Here is a 20,639-nt window from a genome sequence, read left to right as displayed (position 1 = left end):
CTTAATTGGAAGCTTTAGCGGAAGCAAAACAAACCACAACCAAGCGAGGCAGATTCGATCACTACGAACCAACTCGGAAGATCTCGACTCGCTACTCACCAAGCAAGACGACTAAAGAACACTTTAGACTCTTACTTAGACCCACTTGCTAAGACGTCTAGTATACTTGAAATACCGTAGACTCTTAGACCACACGCAACACGCAACACGCAACATGCAAAGACGACTAGACATAAACAAGGAACACTTGAATACTCTAGACTCTTTACACCTAGGGCCCTTCGATACTCTGTTCCATTCCAACACCTGCTCCATGCCGAGACCACACAGGTCACCAGCATGAGCCCATACACACTCAAGCCACATCGTCATGCAGCAGTCACGCCGGTAGCTAGCCAGCCGTGACAGTATCCCCGCGCGAGTGGTCTTCGGGAACTCACGCGTGACACTAATAATTGGAACAGCGGATCGATACTTTACTAGCTAAGACTCAAGAAACGAATTCAAGAGACTAAGCTACCACCACACACACATCATCCTCAATTCAAGCCGTGATATACCAAGCACTCCAGCTTTATATCACGCAAGAAAACTAACATAGAATAATCAACAAGAAGCAAGAAAGTAAATCAAGCAACTTTAAGATTATTCTACATGCATGCACCCTTCATGCTTAAACCATTCAAACCCACTTCTCGCATGTAGATTCAGTCGCTTTAACCACTTACATCCCTTATATCCAACTCACGCATGCGATCAATCTCAACCAAATTTTTATGCATCAACATGCAATCCACTTTACTTACCAATTCATGCATGAACCCGATTTTAAGCCAAGCTTAATATTTTCAAATCCCTCTAGGTTCGATCATGCATGTAACTCTTAAACCACCTTTTAAGAGTTTAATTTACCCAATCTCTTCATTAACCGCACGTCAAGTGAATCCCCCTTATTCACCATGCCAATCAACTTATTCTCGCATGCATGCAATATCCTTTAACCGCAACAAAAAAAAAAAGCGACTCTACATGCTTACCACAGACTCACCTTTACGCGTCGATGAATTTTCCCTCGGACTTCACTGCACCTCACGATCAGACAGCTTCTCCTCTTGATCACCTCGATCCACAACCAACTCTTTGACACCAACGCCTCTCCTTCGATCTCTCTCTCGATCGTTCTCGACCTCTTTCTCAAAAATCACTTCGACACAATGTCGATGATCTCTTTCTCTCTCGATGATCTCTTCTTATTTCTCTCTCGAAATAACTTAAGAGCTTTTGAGTGTTTTTGTGCTAAACACCCAAATGAAATCGTTTGCCTTGTATTTATAGGCAAAATTTCGAGGCTTCTTCCTTAATGCCCTTCGACAAGTGTCACCTACACCCCTTGCATGTGCTGCATGAATCCCACCTCCAATGGGAGCTCGCCATTAATCCACTAATCCCCCTTGTATTAGTGCATGAAAACTCCTCCATTAGTGCATGTAAAGCTTCTTATTAGTGCATGTCACTTAATCAAGGCTTAATCTTAGCTCTCAGCCAATAGGACTCCGCCAAATCCTCTTAATCAGCTTGATTAAGTTAATCCTCCCACTATCTCCTTAATCTCCTTAATTTTTTAATCCTTCCACTAACTCCACCTTAAATAAAATAATCTTCCCACTTTTCTTACTTCTCATTGGTCAGAATCTTGAGAAAAAGAATTTTCTCCCCAAATACTCGATCCTTCGTCCGGCACCTTCGACTACGCGTCACGGACATCTCGACACTCTTTCTCGGGTCATCGGCAAAATTTCTTGGGCTCTCGACAATTTTCTCGAGTACTCGGCAACTCCTTCGATCCTCGACAAATTTTCTCGAGTACTCGGCAACTCCTTCGATCCTCGACAAATTTTCTCGAGTACTCGGCAACTCCTTTGATCCTCGACAAATTTTCTCGAGTACTCGGTTACTCCTTCGATCCTCGACAAATTTTCTCGAATACTCGGCAACTCCTTCGATCCTCGACAAATTTTCTCGAGTACTCGGCAACTCCTTCGATCCTCGACAAATTTTCTCTAGTACTCGGCAATTCCTTCGATCCTCGACAAATTTTCTCGACCAACTTTCCTCGACCTTCTCGGCCCATTTTCTTGACCAACTTTCCTCGACCTTCTCGGCCCATTCTTCTGACTCCTGATCGGTCTTAGGGTCTCGGTCGTACATCCGGTTACTCCGGTCTTTGGCTCGGCCATTGTCCAACTTACGAATATTTTCTCGGGCTTCTCTTGACCATTCCCTTTTGTTTTCCTTCTTCTTCTTTCTTACGTCTTTTTCGGGCCATTTCTCTGATCTTTCATTTTAAGATTTCTACTCCTGGTGAGGGTCACTACATTCTCCCACCCTTATAAGAATTCGTCCCCGAATTCTCACGCCTTCTCCTTCTCTTGGTGGTGTTACTACTTCTTTACAAAGGTACCACTATCTTGTGATTGCCATCACCTTCTTATTTTCACCGAAACCTCCTTTGCTTGGCTATCTCCTCTCCAACATCTTATACCACGCCTATAACACCGTTTCACTTAAGCACTCGGACCCGATGCTTATGCTTCTTGGAAAACTTCTCCATCTCCAACATATACTTGGCTCCTCTTGAATCCTTATGTTCTTTAAACACTAGGGCCTTTATCGCGATGCACCATGGCTTATTCGCTACTTTAACTTCTTAGCTCAATGCTTCTCTTTCTTCAGCTTGTTCCTGACTCTTTTTTTTTCTCCTTCAATTTATAGCTTGATTCCTTCCAATGTCTCGATACATTTACCGTACAACCTCTTATTCTTCCCAACACATTATTTGCTGCTTTTTGCTGCGTTTTGCCCCTCTGGCTCTTCACATCTCTTTACCAACAATCTTCTTTCTCCAATTCATTTAACCTTGCCTTCCTTAAGGTTTTAACTTCTCCAATTTCCTGAGCCTCACGCTCCTTTGGATTCCATCTCTTCTAATTCCTTTAGCTTCACGCTCCTTGGGATTTCAACTTTCCAATTTCTTTAGCTTCACGCCCAAATTTATTTTGCACTCCCCATAACCTCTTCCCAACTTACTTTGAATTCCACTTCAAACTTCTTCCTCGACTCTCATACTCTGAAGTTTGGCTTGATATCTTTGCCCATATTTTGCCCCTTAGCATAGAAATGCTGTTTCTTTTGCCGCTGATTATTTTCTTGCACCCTCTTTGTCTATTCATAAACCGTTCTTCTTTCACGTATTATCTTCTTGCATCCTTTTTGTCCTACTCTTGGACCATGCACTAATTTCTTGCACTTTTCTAGTCATATATATATATTTTTTTTGACCTCTTTAATTTCGCCATTGTCAATTGATTTGCACTACTCTTTCCTCCTTGACTTTCTTTGCCTTCGACTGAACCTTCCTCATCATTTCTTTTCTTTTCTCTTCTCCATCTTTCAATAATTGGCTCAAACTGGCTGTTCTGGCCGGGTCAAATTCTCTCCTGCTCTTTCTTGAGCTTCTTCTCTTTTGTCTGATCGTGTTTAGTGGTGTCTTACGTGAATCCTCATCGATCGCGTGCAAGTTAATCATGCAAATACTTATGCAATATATTAACTATGCAAACCTATAAAACTTAAGCAACAAAAGCAAGTGATAAAACAAGCAAGGATTAGCATAAGTTTTATATAGCACAACACCACAACCACGGCTAGAGAACATAAGGTGCTTTTTACAAACCGATTGAAAAAGCTACACAAGTTCTACACCATCCTAGCCGAAAATACTAAGGGTTCGGATCCTAGACAACAACAACATGGTTAAGTCTAGATACCAAAAAGAAATCATCCAACCCTTTACACTTACACCCCAAAAAAAAAACTTCCCTTACACCCCAGCATCCTACTGGTTTCTGAGCCTAGTACACGCCTCGCACGTGTACACCCACTCCCTATCTGGCTCATCAGGTGGCGGTCCGGCGGGAGATTCGGTTAAGGTAGAGGCAGCAGACATCGAGGTTCTAGCTTGATTAAGTACATTATTATGAACCTGTTTCACAATTTTTGGCGAGCATCTATATTTATTTTTCTGATTCCCTTTTTTTTTTTTTTTGTAACTATATACAGTTTACAAAGCAAATACCAAAGAATGAAGATCGATAAAAGTACTAAACCGGCATTAGATCTACTAAACCGGCTTCAGGAGTCACTATGACTCTACTCGTTTGCGAAGAGACCTAATTAGTCTCACTTGAAGCAAACAAAATTGGAGAAGATGAAGTTTGCGATTTCGATTACGGCTAAGAGATTCGCTCATCGGAGTCTTCTTGTGGATAAAGGTAATCCTGCAACTGTGTCTCCTTCGTTTTCCCTTTCCGGTGTCTGTCGAGGTTTCTCTGGTACCACGACGAGTACTAGTTATGATTACAGAGAGAAATTGAGTAGAAATGTGTTACATGATTTGAAGCTAGACGATGATGTTGATCTGTTCAGTGAGATGGTCAAGTCTCGTCCCTTACCTTCCATTGTTGATTTCAGTAAATTGTTGAGTGCTATTGCCAAAATGAAAAAGTTCGATGTTGTCATCTCCTTGGGGGAGAAGATGCAGAAGCTGGGGATTTCACACAGTCTCTATACATACAGTATTCTCATAAACTGTTTCTGCCGCTCTTCTCAACTCTCTCTTGCTTTAGCTATTTTGGGGAAGATGATGAAACTCGGTTATGAGCCCAATGTTGTCACGCTTAACTCGCTGCTCAATGGTTTTTGTCACGGGAATAGGATTTGGGATGCCGTAGCTTTGGTTGATCAGATGGTGGCAATGGGTTATCAACCTGATACCTTCACATTCAACACTCTAATCCATGGCCTTTTCCTTCACAACAGAGCTTCAGAAGCAGTGGCTTTAGTGGACAGAATGGTTGTGAAAGGTTGTCAACCAGATCTGTTTACTTATGGTGTGGTGGTTAATGGATTATGTAAGAGAGGTGATACCGATTTGGCTTTAACTTTGCTCAACAAGATGGAGAAAGGGCAAATAGAGGCGAATGTAGTCATCTACAGCACAGTCATTGATGGTCTTTGCAAATACAAACAAGTGGACGATGCTCTAAACCTGTTCAACGAAATGGAAAGCAAAGGCACAAGACCAGATGTTTATTCATACAACTCCCTCATAAGCTGCCTTTGTAATTACGGAAGATGGAGTGATGCCTCTAGATTACTTAGAGATATGATTGAGAAGAAAATCAACCCTGATGTGGTCACCTTCAATGCATTGATCGATGCGTTTGTAAAAGAAGGGAAGCTTGTAGAGGCGGAAAAGTTGTACGAGGAGATGATCCGAAGATCATTACATCCTGATATTTTCACTTACAATTCGTTGATCAATGGGTTTTGTATGCACGATCGACTTGACGAGGCTAAGCATATGTTTGATTTCATGGTTACCAAGGATTGCCTCCCAATCGTAGTGACATATAGTACTCTTGTAAAGGGATTTTGCAAGTGTAAAAGGGTAGATGATGCTATGGGACTCTTCCACGAGATGTCTCAAAGGGGATTGATTGGAGACACAGTCACTTACACCACTCTTATCCAAGGGTTTTTTCAGGATGGCGACTCTGAATATGCCCAAATGGTATTCAAACAGATGGTTTCTGATCGTGTGCCTGCCAGTCTTATGACGTACAACATCTTATTAGATGGGCTTTGTAATAACGGGAAGCTAGAAACAGCATTGGTCATATTCAAGGACATGCAAAAGAGTAAAATGGAACTTAATATCGTCACATTTAATATTATGATTGAAGGGATGTGCAAGGCTGGGAATGTGGAAGATGGGTGGGATCTATTTTGTACCCTCAGCCATAAAAGAATGAAGCCTGATGTTGTAACCTACACTTCAATGATCTCAGGCTTGGGTTGATGAGGAGATGGTGAACATTTAATAAGTCTTATGACGTACAACATCTTATTAGATGGGCTTTGTAGGAACGGGAAGATAGAGAAGGCATTGGTGGTATTCGAGTATATGCAAAAGAGTAAACTGGAACTTGATATTTTTACATATACTACTATGATTGATGGGATGTGCAAGGCTGGTAGGGTGGGAGAAGCGTGGGATTTATTTCGTAGCCTCAGCCTCAAAGGAGTGAAACCTAATGTTGTAACCTACAATACCATGATCGCAGGCTTGTGTAGTAAACGCTTACTACAGGAAGCAGATACCTTGTTCAAAAAAATGAAAGATAATGGGCCTCTTCCAGATAGCGGTACGTATAATACACTGATCAGGGCGCGCCTTAGAGATGGTGACAAAGCTGCGTCAGTAGAACTCATTAAAGAAATGAGGAGTCAGGGGTTTGCTGGAGATGCTTCAACCATTGGCTTGGTGACCAATATGTTGCATGAAGGGAGATTGGACAAAAGCTTTCTCGATATGCTTTCCTAAATCAGTTTCATATATCTCTAGAGAAGGGGCAACCACAACATCAGTAATGCAAGTCTTGAATAGGATTTTAAACTTCAAAAGGCGTCTGATAAATGTAAAAAAGGAGAAAGAACTAGGAAGAAAAAGAAAGCAACTTTATTTGAAACAAGCTCAAAGAGATTATTTTATATGTACAGTACAGTTTAATTAGAACAAAGAAATTAGAAAACATAACTGAGACTTTTTATTCGAAAGCAAAAAAAAAAAGCCAAATCTTGTTCGACTCTTAAGAAAGTTTTCAGATTCCCTTTGGAGCCACACCAACGGAGTTCAAGGTCTCTGCATTTCGAGGCCTATGCACACATAAACAAAAGACAGAATTGAGTTTTTCTAGTGAGTTTTTACAATATATGTCATCTATTCAATTATATAATATATAGTTATAGAAAGAAAAGAAAAAAATTGAAGAGAGGTGATGTTTAGAACATACGTGGTGTATGGGTTGGGTCGGGTGGGATCAGATAAGATTGCTTTAGACTTATCTTGAATCTGACCTACTTTACGTAGCCAAGACTTGTTGATGAATTTGTCAGCGGAGGAAACACAATTCTCTGGATCATCGACCTCAGCTACAGCCGCTCTTCTGTTCTTTCTTGTACTGATTGCCGGAGCATGCACAAGCTGCTGCTTCAGGCTATGTCCGGCCATTAGCACCGTTAAACCAACAAAACCTCCTATTATAGCCACTGGTGCAAAATCTCCCGTTACAGAGAACCTATATTGAAACATAAAAAAACACTCCATATTGATCAAACTAAAAACGGTTATGGAGTCAACCTTTTGTTACATACTCTATACGATACAAATGTAAATACTGAAACTGAAACCATATATTTAGTATTTCTTATTTACTTGTTATATGTTTGTTTGGCGCCATCGGCGACTGTGGTTGCGAAACGACGAGAGCCACCAATTTGGTTTCCGACCGGTCGCAATTGGCTCTAAAAATAAAATAAAAAATAATAGACATGTTCAAAATGTAAATATAATTAACATTTAACTACATTAGAATGGTCAAGAAAACAAAACTTACGGTAATTCTGAAAGCCATCTCGGTAAAAATTAATATGCTGAGGATACTTACGAAGCTTCAAGAGAAAGATTTTGATTATAGTAAAACCAAAAAAAAAAACAAAGAGAAAGATTGATTTATATACAAAGTGAGGATGAGACTATTTAGGATCTTTGTAACCAAAAATGGAGAAAAATTCAAATGGCATCTTATATTTAGCCATGTTGCAGACATTAAACCTTATCCATTGATTGAGTTTCTTTATTTTTATAAAATGTTAAAGGCTACAATATTTAAACACCAATAAAAAAATGTATCTAATTTCTAGGTTGGTTATATATATATGGAAAAAAAAAACTATATAAGCGTAACGTTGTGTTCGGCATATCTCAAACACTGATAGTTTTTAACGGATCGGATGCGTGGATGATATGCTCTCAAGGTTTTCAAAAAAGTTATAAAACACAAACCATTTTGTTGGATTGATCGCTATGGTGTGTGTCTCGCAAGTCGCAATATATATCTACGGTTTTACCTACAACATTTTGTTTAGCGAGGTGGTTTTTGTACCAAAATCATTGCATGTACTTTGTTGCATTTTCTAGTTATTTGATAGTAAATTAATCGAAAACTTTATAATTTATGTAGTGATACACTAAATTTGTGAGATCTACGATGTGTTCTATTGTTTAAAGAAAATGTCAATGTTTATTAAATCTCATATATTTATTACATCTCACAAAAAACATTATGAGAAGATACATCTGCTGAGAAATTAATTAACAAAATCAAAACATACAGTACTAATAAGAGCCAAACACTCATTTGCTTTTTAAGAGACACCAGAAACTCTTATTAAAAACCAATAAAACAATAAAAAAAAAAAAAAAAGGAAAGAGACTACTGTCGTTCAAACTCTTCAAACTGGAGATGTTTTTAAATTTTTTAAAAAAAATTTCAGCTTCTTATTAGTTATATAATCACATAATAAATAAAAATTAATTAAATATTAAAATAATAATTTTATATATTTGAGAGACGGTGGAGAGACTCTCCCATTGTGAATTTGTGATGGCCTAATTAGTTATTTAGGCATGCACATCATTGCTTCTGTTCTTCCTTTTGCATGTCTCACTGTTCACACAACCGCTCACGCATGCGCTTAACCATTTCGGATCCCCTGGCTCTGTTATCATCGCAAAATTCCCAAAAAAAAAATGATGGGTTTAGTTAAATATTACGTATATATATATATATATATATATATATATATATAAAGTTTTCGTGTTTGAAAAGATAATTTATTAGATTCACAACCACAACATGTAATATCAGTAGTTTTAACACACAAAAAAAATATACGTATGAGCTAGACATTTAAACCGTTCAAGAAAAGGAGTAAGCTAGTTTATACACATAGATCTATCCATAAGTAATATTTACTTACTTGCGTTTTTGCCACGGTGGCACTGATAAATCATACAATCAAGAATACAAATTGCTTCTTCTGTGCTTCGCTTTGGTGAAGCTGCATGAGATACTGAATAAACATCAGAATCTGGTGAAGGAGAAGGAGAGTGATGGTGATGATTTGCGTGAACCAGAATATTCTCCATTCCCATTAGTACCATCATCACCATCATTAACATGGCTACACTCTTTGTGTTCATCATCTTTTTTTTCCTCCAGAGACTTAAGAGTTAATTAAGAAGCTGGGTTAAAGAGAAAGATCTGATTATGGTAAAACCAAAAAAAAAAAAAAAAAAGAGAAAGATTGATTTATATATATACGCAGAGAGGATGAGACTATTTAGTATTTACTATTTAGGATCAAGACTATTTACTATTTACTATTTTGTAACTAAGAATGGAGAAAAATTCAAATGGCATCTTATATTTAGTCATCCAGACATTAAACCTCTCATCCATTGATTGAATTTCTTTTTTTCTAGAAAAAATACCAAAGGCTAAAAATATTTGAACACAAAATAAGAAAAAAGAAAAAAAAAAAAAAAGAAAAGGAAAAAACTCTTCTTTTAATTAATTTTTTTAACTGAGAAAAAAATGAATATAAAAAATGTTCATCCCATTCCACCCTATTCTAATTTTCCCCACAAAACATATATATAAAACAATTAGCTCAACTAGAGATGAACAAATTGAAGAGGAATGAAAACCATTATTACTGTCAATTTATTCCAGTAACATTTTTTAATCTCTACTTTTCTTAATAACAACCATTTGCATTATATATTTTCGACGAAAAAAAATAATGTTGTTTAAACATAAAAACTGTGAAAAAGAATTCACACAAATCTTTGTACGTACACGCGCGCAACATTTTAATAAACAGTTTTTAGCAGAGCTCTCAACTGTCTCTTGGTTTATGCGATTTTCACAAAATGATGAAACTTTGGTTTTACTTTTAAGCGGACCACATATATTTATTTTGTTGGACCATGATCGTTATGGTGTGTGCCTCGCAATGTTTGGACATTTTGTTAGGTGGGCGTGATTTTTGTGACAATTGGGAGCTACGCCTACCTAGAGAAAAAACATTGCGTTACATTTTCTAATAACTAATTATATGAATTCTTCTTCGTTGCATTTTCTAGTTTTTCAAAAAAAAAAAAGTAAATTAATCAAAACTTTATACTTATTTGGTGATACACTAAATTTGTTGAGATCTATACGATGCTCTTGTTTAAAGAAAATATCAATAGTTATTACTTATTATTATATATCTCTTATATTTTTATTATACGTCTCACGAAAACATTATGAAATGATATTATAGAAGCCAAACAATCATTTGCTCTTTAGTAATTTTAGACATATATATCATCGCTTTTGTTGTTCATATTGCATTTCTCCGAACATTTTTTCATGCATGAGCCGTACTTGCTCCAATCGTCTGTTGTCATCGGAAATTTCCAAGAACAAAAAATTAAAAAAAAAAAAAAAATCATTAGTTATACTTATATCCAAAAAAATTCATAAATTTTAATATGAAATATATAATAATATTCAATTTTCGTGTTTGAAAATAAATTTTATTAGATTCACAACTACAACTTGTAATATCAATGGTTTAACACAAAAAAATACGTATGAGCCAAACATTTAAACTGTTCAAATGATTAAGCTAGTTAATACACATAGATCAATCCATAATTAATATGTAAGAGTAACCAACTTACTTGAGTTTATTATGCCTAGGAGAAAGCATTTATGAATAGAACAACCAAGTACACAATATATTTCTTTTCCGCCTAAATCGGGTGAAGGAGAAGGAGAAGGAGAGTCAGAATCTGGTGAAGGAGGAGGAGAGTCAGAATCTGATGAAGGAGAAGGGGAGTCAGAATTTGGTGAAGGAGGAGGAGAGTCAGAATCTGGTGAAGGAGAAGGAGAACGACGATGATGATGATGACGAGCGTGAACCAAAACGTTCTCCATTCCCATTAGTACCATCAACACCATCATCAACATGGCTACACTCTTCGTATTCATCATTTCTTTTTTCTTTTCTTAAAGACTTATCTTTAGTAATTGTACAAGTTTTTTGTGTGTGGATTGTGAATGTTGATGTTTAATTGCTTGGTTTATGTGTGTTTATATAGGAAGATGTGTTTGTCCAAAAAAAAAAATATATATATATATATAGGAAGATGTGTTTGAGTTTATAGATGGAGATAAAAATTATCAAGGTAAAATGTCAAATTATAGTATAAGATTTTAGGTGATATGCTACATGTATATAGAATAATATTTAATTACACAGATATGATCTACTATGATATAATTAGATTGTAAATTTATGTTTGCTTAAATTATTATTATTATTTTTTGGTGTGAAGCTTAAATTATTTCTTATGATGATTTGAGAAGTATTATGACTTTTCTATACAAGATATTTTACTCAATCATGTAGTTTTAATATTTTACAGATATTCCTCAAAATGACATGAATTTGAGTTATATTATGAACTAATATTAAAATTCCTAAATATTTAGTTTTGGCATTTATAAAGCAATAAGAAATAAATCAATCTTTATTTAATTGGTTATAATATTTGTAAATACTATTTTATAGTTTTAAAATTTAATGTCTATTTTTTTTTCAAGAAAATATTTATGTTATTACTTCAAATAACCAACTCTTTATAACACTTGTAATTCAAATGTAAATTGATAATTTGATCATTTCAGAAAGAAAAAAAGTTTACATGGTAGTGGGCTAGTGGTTCATACAAGTGTACTAAGGAGTTACAAATAACCAACTCCTTATAACACTTGTATGAATATTGTAAATTGACAATAATTACAAATTGATAAACAAGTTTACATGGCGGTGGGCTAGTGGTTCCCATCTGATTGGAAGAGTTGTCCTTTTGTCCAGACCAGAGATCAATTCTCCTCAGATACATAATTGCTACTTATTTACTATGTGACCACATGGATATGGGCTCTTGCTTACGGCCCATTTGAATACCCGAAGAAAAAGTTTATATGTAAGATACATCTTCTCAGGGATTAGTCTCGGCCATAAATCTCTGAATAATTATATTTTTTTGAAACATTATAAAACATAAATACTACTCAATTTTCTTGTAACTTTTTTTAACTACATAAGTTTTATAGATAGTAATCATTGTAAACTTGTTTATTCAGCTCAAAAATTCTCAATTGTAAAATGTATATCGTGGGTAAGATCATAAATGAGATCGACCTACAAGATAAGGTGTTTTTGTTTTTCGATATGTCCAAGAACAATAGAACATTGTTAGTTATAAAACATTGAATGAAAAAAAAAAAAAGCAGAGGGTATTATCGTAACTGCACATATACCTTTTCGTCAACAAGATCGAAACCAAAACCCCCACACGAACTACAAAAAAGAGAGACCTACAGAAGAGATTCGATTTGATTCATATGTTCTCGTCGTCTTCGTCATAGCTCAGTCAGAGTTTGACACACCAAAATCAACAATCTTCACTTCACCATGGGATCGTTAGACATGGATTCCATGGCGGCCTCGATCGGCGTCTCCGTCGCAGTCCTCCGTTTCCTCCTCTGTTTCGTCGCGACGATCCCAGTCTCGTTCTTATGGCGATTCGTCCCGAGTCGACTCGGTAAACACATCTACGCAGCTGCGTCTGGTGCTTTCCTCTCTTATCTCTCCTTTGGCTTCTCTTCGAATCTTCACTTCCTTGTCCCAATGACGATTGGTTACGCTTCAATGGCGATTTATCGACCCTTGTCTGGATTCATCACTTTCTTCCTTGGTTTCGCTTATCTCATTGGCTGGTAAAAAAAGTTTGAAACTTTAAAGCTTTTTGGTTTCTAAATCTTGCTCCTTTTATGATTCGTAAGTTTTGTTTTTATGTATGTAGTCATGTGTTTTATATGAGTGGTGATGCTTGGAAAGAAGGTGGAATTGACTCTACTGGTAACTCTCTTTAGCTGAGTGTGAAACTATTAGGGTGTTGTTTAAAGTTTGAATCTTTGTAGCTCTTTTGAATCATTGTGGAAGAACCATATTCAGATTGTGATTACAGTCTTGGAATCTTTGATTTTGTAATACTGGAAGTTTTGGTTGTGATGAATGTATGTATGTATGTTAGGAGCTTTGATGGTGTTAACGTTGAAAGTGATTTCGTGTTCGATAAATTACAACGATGGAGTGTTGAAAGAAGAAGGTCTACGTGAGGCTCAGAAGAAGAACCGTTTGATTGGGATGCCTTCTTTAATTGAGTACTTTGGTTATTGCCTTTGTTGTGGAAGCCATTTTGCTGGCCCTGTTTTCGAAATGAAAGATTATCTTGAATGGACTGAACAGAAAGGAGTAAGCTTTGTTCTTTCTCTCTCTCACATTCCTTATCGAAAAAGTGATGTTCTTGATTTATGGAGTGACTGGAGTCTGTTTGTTTGTGTGTGGATTTCAGATTTGGGGTGTTTCTGAAAAAGGAAAGCGACCATCACCTTATGGAGCAATGATTCGAGCTATATTTCAAGCTGCCATTTGTATGGCTTTATATCTCTACTTAGTACCTCAGTTTCCGTTAACCCGGTTTACTGAACCAGTGTACCAAGAATGGGGATTCTGGAAGAGACTTGGTTATCAATACATGGCGGGTTTTACTGCTCGTTGGAAGTATTACTTCATATGGTCTATTTCAGAGGCTTCCATTATTATCTCCGGTTTGGGTTTCAGTGGTTGGGCTGATGAAACTCTAACAAAGGCGAAATGGGATCGTGCCAAGAATGTTGATATTTTGGGGGTTGAGCTTGCCAAGAGTGCGGTTCAGATTCCACTTTACTGGAACATACAAGTCAGCACGTGGCTCCGTCACTGTAAGTTGCATATGAGGAGATCGTAGAGATTGCCATATTGTGTATAAGCCTTTTAACCGTTTGTGTGCTTTTTTGACGCAGATGTATATGAGAGAATTGTGAAACCAGGGAAGAAAGCAGGTTTCTTCCAGTTGCTAGCTACGCAAACCGTCAGTGCTGTCTGGCATGTTAGTGCTCTTTTCTTTTTGTGCACAAAGGTCCATTCTTTTTGTGCCAATGAAAGTAATCAAAAGCTCTACTTGTTCTTTTTGCAGGGACTGTATCCTGGATACATTATATTCTTTGTGCAATCTGCATTAATGATCGACGGTTCGAAAGGTAAGATAGTCGCCTTCGTCTCTTATTAATGTTCTGTTTTGTTTTAGTTCTGTAAAATGGTATCTAAGAAACTTCTCCTTTTGCATTGAACAGCTATTTACCGATGGCAACAAGCAATCCCTCCGAAAATGGCAACGCTGAGAAACGTTTTGGTTCTCATCAATTTCCTCTACACAGTAGTGGTTCTCAATTACTCATCAGTCGGATTCATGGTAACCAAACAAAACTCTTCCCTCAGTTTTTTTCGCGTATCTTGTAACAGTTCGCTCATTCTTTTGTGTGTAACATTCAGGTTTTAAGCTTACACGAAACAATCATTGCCTTCAAGAGTGTATATTACATTGGAACAGTTATACCTATCGCTGTGCTTCTTCTCAGCTATTTAGTTCCTGTGAAGCCTGTAAGACCAAAGACGAGAAAAGAAGAATAATGTTGTCTTTTAAAAAACAGCAAGTTTTTTTTTTTTTTTGGTTTTGTTTTTCTTTCTTACCGTTTATGTATAACAGGAGAAATTAAGATCTGATTTTATTCTTCTCTTCCCAATTTTTGACCAAAACTCTGATTTGTTTTCCTCGAAATTTGAATTATGTTTCTTGATTAAACCAAAATGCATGGTACCAAATATCGACTTGACCAATATGTTCACTCATAAACCTTTAGTATTATTTTTTCTGTTTCACAAAGAGTGTTATTTTGACCAATTACAGATAAATTTAGAAAAACTTGAATTATACATATATATCCCTATTTAATAAGCAATTTATCATTTAAATTTAATAGAAAAAACTTTAGGTTAAAGATAAATTAGAAAATTTGATATTAAAAATCACATTGAAAATATAAAGTGACAGTTTTGTGAAATAGAGGAAGTATTATAAAGAATAAAGTGGCAGTCTTGTGAAACAGAGGGAATATTATAAAGAAGTACAATTTTTCAAAATATTAAAGCTTGAATAGGATAGAATCATCAAGTGATAGACCAAGCAGTCGTAAGTTGGAAAGCAGACAAAGTTCCGAATACTTACTAAAGAATTGCAATGCTAAAATATCAACAAATATGTTCATCTTGACTTATTTATAACTTGATTCTTTTTAATTCTCGTGTATCTTGCAGTTATGAACTTCCATATGCCTCTTCTACTTACATATAAAATCAAGTCACATCAAATATATGGTCGAGAACTTACTTGTATATGTGTACAAAGTGAATCACGTTACTAAATTCTTGTAACAAAAACTATATTCCATTTTATAGAATAGTTTTTGGGTTCTTTGGTCGGTCACCAAATTATTTGACATGTTTAGCCAATTTGAACACAGAAAAGTGTGCGTATATGATTAGGTGCCATCCGCTAGGTCTCGTCTAACAGGTTTTAGAACATATATATTGGTGTGATTTAATCAAATTATAAATTATATCATATCTACACTCATCAAAACTACATAACATTATGGTGTTCCGAATGATATAATACATCAATGAGCATTGGTTGGATATCATTAATCCAAAATAAGATCGAACCATTAGTAAACTAAATAAAATTCATGAGTGATTTATTAACTGCATGGAAAAGTTATAATGAGATATGAAGAACCAACAAAGAAGAAAAGAGAGACCGTGTCGGCCATATGCAACACCACTTTGCTTTCTTTTAACTTTTAGTCAACAAAGCCATAACAACTTAATATTAGCAATTATCGATTTACTTGTTCTTTTGTTGTTGACAAAATAATTATTTCAAAGTTTTCTGCTCGTTCAAAGAATCAAAGTCCATGCTAATAAATCGAAATTTCGGCTATATCTTCTTATACAGTCAATCGATGAGCTCGAAAAAAAGAAAAAATCTAACATTTTTCTGTCATGTATATAAGAAAAAAGAAAGTGGGATTTTAAAGTTTCGAATAATTGCTTCGTACGTAAAAAGACAAAAAGTACAAAACGACTGTATTTCTAAAGACTAAAGTAGTCAAGATCAACAAACATATATCGTTCACTTGAAACTACATAGTTAGAAACTTGGAATATTTGTAATTTAAATGACCGTGTCATGCGGTAGGACTAGGCGTTTGGGTATCCATTCAGGTTTGGGATCAGATTTTTTTGGGTTTAGGAATGTAAACCCATTCAAGTATTTTATATATACTCTTTAAGTTATATCTTCCAACTAGTACTATATAGTACATATATGTTATACCATTCTACTAGAATTCTTATACTCATGGTAGCCGGTTTCGTCTTTCCAAACGCCTTTTTTTTTTTTTTTTATCCCTCTTAATCTTCAAATTACATTCATACTTATTATAGAACGTACCTCTCATGATACGCATGACGTCACATCGGCACGTCCCATCCCATCATTCACATGCATGCTTTTTCTAGGTATAGTACTAAATAATAAACACTAACTATTTCCCGTACGTAAGATGAAACTTGAAAGGATACGCAGATGAGGCTGGCACGAGAGATCAATTCCTCGGAGGGTTCCTCCTTGTCTACATGTCACAAGCTAAGTTATTAATACATGATGAACGAAATTTACTTTCCCCTCAAACCATTTGTATTTTGTATTGGGAACAATTCAACTTTAATGCTTTTGTTTGTTTTTTTGCTACTTCATATATTCCATTATTTAACTATTTGTCGTTTATATAGTTCATAATAATAACTGGAAGTACAAATTATAGTAATCTACTAAATTTGTTTCAATAGGGTATGTAATGATGAAACCCGTGAGTCTAGGGACAGACAAACTAGCAAACCCACTTGCCAACGAGTTCTTAGCAAACCAGAAATTAAATCACATATTGTGGAATGTCAATTTGATTTGATTATTATCTTGTAGAAAATTATGATTTTTAAATAGACTTCGATACTAGATTCAATGTATTATTCACAGATTTGATGTAATAATTTTCTTTTTCTATTTAAAAGAGAAACAACTTTTACGCCTACTATGACTTGGATCTTACAATTTAGGTAAGTACGGACGGAAACAAATAAAATTGGCTACACAAATTGTCACCTTTTCATGTCGACTTCACCAATATTCACACTCAATAAATAAATCAACCAGAAGAAATTTCTATAGATTCTATAACAATCTCGTACATAAAGCACAATGTACTATAGTAGGCGTAAAACAACGAACTATATATAGCCAACTATTTTTCAAAATAATATTACCACAAACAAACAATAGCAAAAAGAAAATTACATTTTCATAGATTCTCTTATCTCCCATCAATTCATAGATAGAATATGAACTTATATTATGTCCACTGATTTAATTTACAATATAGAAAGATGTGATTATTAGTCATATGGTAAAAGTAAGGCTCGTCATTTAGAGTGGACAAAAAATACAATTGGTAACCCAAAAAAAAAGCTTAAAAATTGGCTGCTATTGGAGTATTTTGGAATGATAAGTCAATGGACCCCAGCGATATCGAGAAAGATATGTGTTGTCTCCTCTCTATCAAGATAGATAAAATAAAACACAAATGCATAAATATTGCTCTTTCCTTATCGATCTTCTGAACAATAATACTATAGTAGTATGATGCCAAAAGAAGAAATTTTAAATATACTTATAATAGTTGTAGTCTCATGTCATCTGCTTTTCTTTTGTTAAAAATTTGAAATTATAATGTAGAAAATGATGAGGCTTGACATAACTATACTACGATTATACTATAATAATCTTCTGGACAATTAATATATTAATACTATAATAGTTGTGGCGTGTCTTGTTCCTCTCTTTACAGCTTTAACAATATTGTTAGTTCTGTCTTGTGTGGTGTACAGACTTTGTATTGTTACTACAATAGTCTCTAACCCGAATGTCCAGTTGTTAGTGTTGGTGGAGGAGATGGTGTTAGTGTAGGCTAACTTAACTTGACTTTAAGTCGAAGATTTGAGTTCAGTTGTTACTGCTGTAATACTATTTTCGGTTCCAACACACACACACACACACAAAAAAAAAAAAAAAAAAAAAGGTAACAGTAACATGTTATTATTGATAACCTAGAACTATATATCAATATATGGGTGTTAAAATTATTTTATCTCTTTCTTTAATACTTAAAATTTATATAACAAATTCAATCTAATATGTGCAGCATATAAAAAATTTATTGTCCGAAAGAAATATGTTAAGAGTTCAACACAATTTTCTTCTTTCTAGATGAACTATAGTTACTTAATCTATAATATATAAACAATATCCGGACAACAAATTTTGTTTATATCCAAAAGTGTGTTTGAACATTCTAGGAAAACTCTCTTCTTTTCTTTCATCTTTAATCGCATTCTCTAAAAATGCTAAAACTAACAGTCTTATTTAAACAACGTCACCAATCGAAAGATCTCAGAAAACATTCCAAAACCAGAGAAACACACTCTTTTGAACTCTATGCAAGTAATGAATGAAATTAGAAAAGAATGAATCACGTAACGCCATTGTTAGTCTTGTTGGTCAATCCATTCTTCAACGACCTTAGAGGAAATTTAAGAATTTGGTGAAAACAACAATGTTAATCCGGTGACATATCGACACTTATCAATGCTGGTCCCACAGTGTAAAAAATGGTACAAACATTCAATTATAAGAGACAAGCCGAGTGAATTTTTGTAGCTTTTATGAATAAATAAAAGGAAAACGCATTTTTATTGGTTTAAAGAAAAAAACATCTTTGGACATTTTACCAAGCCAAGTAAAACCTGACCCATTTTCCAAAACCCTAAAAGCATTAACATAATGGTATTACTAGACATTTTAGTGTATATTAATTTCATAAAACAAACATTTCATTTAAAACTTTTAGTGATAGACATCATTAAAAGAAACTGCCGCCACAGCACATATCCTCTACTTCCTTATTTTAATTAACTATGAACGAACATTCAAACAAGCGACCGTTTCGAAGATGTCAAAATAGCTTATTTCTTTATTTTAATATATATTTTTCTTTATTTATTTTATATTTTTATATTTTCTATATTGCCTTCTTGTTTTTTTTCTTTACTTATTTACTTACTAAGTTCCATTTTAGTTAATCAACTGTTACTCACCATTCACAACCACTGGTCAACCATTTATAGTCAAACCGGTTTCTTTATAACCAACGATAAACTTATAACTGTACAAGAAATAATTATATTGCGTTAGTGACAAGGATTAGAGATTTTTAAGAAGAAAAAAGAAAAAGAAAAAGGACGTCTCGATGATTCAATGCCAGCATCAGAGTTAGTTAATTAAGTACTGTTGAGAACTATCAAATTTAACTATTGATTTTTTTGTTTTACTCGAAACCATGACACTGCTTTTGCGTCAGATACGATGACCTGAGCGAGCATTATATGCAAAATTATACGATCTCTCTTTTTCTTTACTTATTTTTGTCAGCAATCTATCCGTCTAGTATGTATGTTTGCGTGTACAACTTGAAAAACTATGCTACTCTAAGTATGATTCCACTCATACACTCATGACTCATTAGGCATAGTCATTCATTATTTACAATAGAATTCGAACGAAAACATGCCAAACAATAATAAGAAAATTATGATGCGGGCGGTTCTAATAGTAACCAAAAAATATATATATGTTAATATTAGACTTGCACCATAAAATATAATATTATAGTTAGTATAGTCCGATTTTCTTTCAGAACGTAAGTTTTATTTTCTAAGCAAAAGATTTTGTTTGTACGTCAGCAATTCATACAATCGGAAACATATACAACCGGTTGTTATTTTCTAGAAAAACAGATGTTACTGATGTTACTGTACATAGTAAAAAAAAAAAAAAAAGAGATGTTACAAATTAGAGAATAACCTATTGGTACTTTTTATGTTTCTAATTAACGAAACCTTACTTATTTAAGACTTTATTATATGCTTAAACATCTCTGTACAAGAAAGCTTTTATCAACACAAACACTACATACGGAAGGAAATGAAAAACAAATCAGGTACTTCAAACTTCACTCCAAACAAATTAAAATCCCACTAAAATTCGTCTCTCTTATCTCTGGTTTATTTTCCTGCTTCCCAAAACCAAAAATCTATTTTGCTTGACGAACTTTCTTTTAAAAAATTGTATAATATGCTTAAAAACAGTTGAAAATTTCATAATTAATTTAATATGAGTATAGATCTGGGACCATTTAGTTCTATACAAAAAAACAATGTCACTTATAAATATCTTGATCCATCAAGATATGCACATTTCTGTATTTCTAAGAACAAGAGAGCATTATAAAAGGAGTTTCTAGCATCACAATTTTATCTATCATATATGAAAAATTAGGATTATATACATAAAGTTGTTTCATATAAAACATAAAAGACAATCACAAGAAAAAATGGGTAGATAGACTAATAAAAACCCTAATCAAAAATCAAGAACACTTCATCATCAGAGCCCTAATTCAAGAACACTCCAAAAACAAAATGTGACTAAAATTATA

The 20,639-nt window shown here is 34.6% G+C and overlaps 2 protein-coding genes and 1 pseudogene across 2 annotated transcripts; 2 read left to right on the top strand and 1 right to left on the bottom strand.

Annotated features, from left to right (window-relative positions):
* The first annotated feature begins 4,267 nt into the window (after positions 1-4,267).
* LOC147939392 (uncharacterized) lies at positions 4,268-5,873 on the top strand (annotated as a pseudogene).
* Positions 5,874-6,558: 685 nt separating this feature from the next.
* On the bottom strand, positions 6,559-7,656 carry LOC104714656 (uncharacterized). Its single transcript, XM_010432085.2, has 4 exons — positions 7,518-7,656; positions 7,337-7,425; positions 6,915-7,199; positions 6,559-6,777 (listed from the first exon to the last, which is right to left on the bottom strand). The coding sequence occupies exons 1-4, from the start codon at positions 7,533-7,535 to the stop codon at positions 6,723-6,725; spliced, it is 447 nt and encodes a 148-aa protein (XP_010430387.1). The 5' UTR covers positions 7,536-7,656; the 3' UTR covers positions 6,559-6,722.
* A 4,542-nt stretch (positions 7,657-12,198) lies between these two features.
* LOC104714650 (lysophospholipid acyltransferase 2-like) lies at positions 12,199-14,770 on the top strand. Its single transcript, XM_010432080.3, has 8 exons — positions 12,199-12,803; positions 12,890-12,945; positions 13,121-13,341; positions 13,442-13,850; positions 13,932-14,017; positions 14,105-14,168; positions 14,262-14,380; positions 14,461-14,770. Exons 1-8 carry the CDS (start codon positions 12,499-12,501, stop codon positions 14,596-14,598), a joined length of 1,398 nt encoding a protein of 465 aa, XP_010430382.1. The 5' UTR covers positions 12,199-12,498; the 3' UTR covers positions 14,599-14,770.
* The last annotated feature ends 5,869 nt before the right edge of the window (positions 14,771-20,639 follow it).

The sequence above is a fragment of the Camelina sativa genome, chromosome 9 (genome assembly GCF_030686135.1).
Source record: "Camelina sativa cultivar CO46 ecotype springtype chromosome 9, ASM3068613v1".
In the NCBI taxonomy this organism is placed as follows: domain Eukaryota; kingdom Viridiplantae; phylum Streptophyta; class Magnoliopsida; order Brassicales; family Brassicaceae; genus Camelina; species Camelina sativa.
This window is presented reverse-complemented; position numbering and strand designations above follow the sequence as displayed.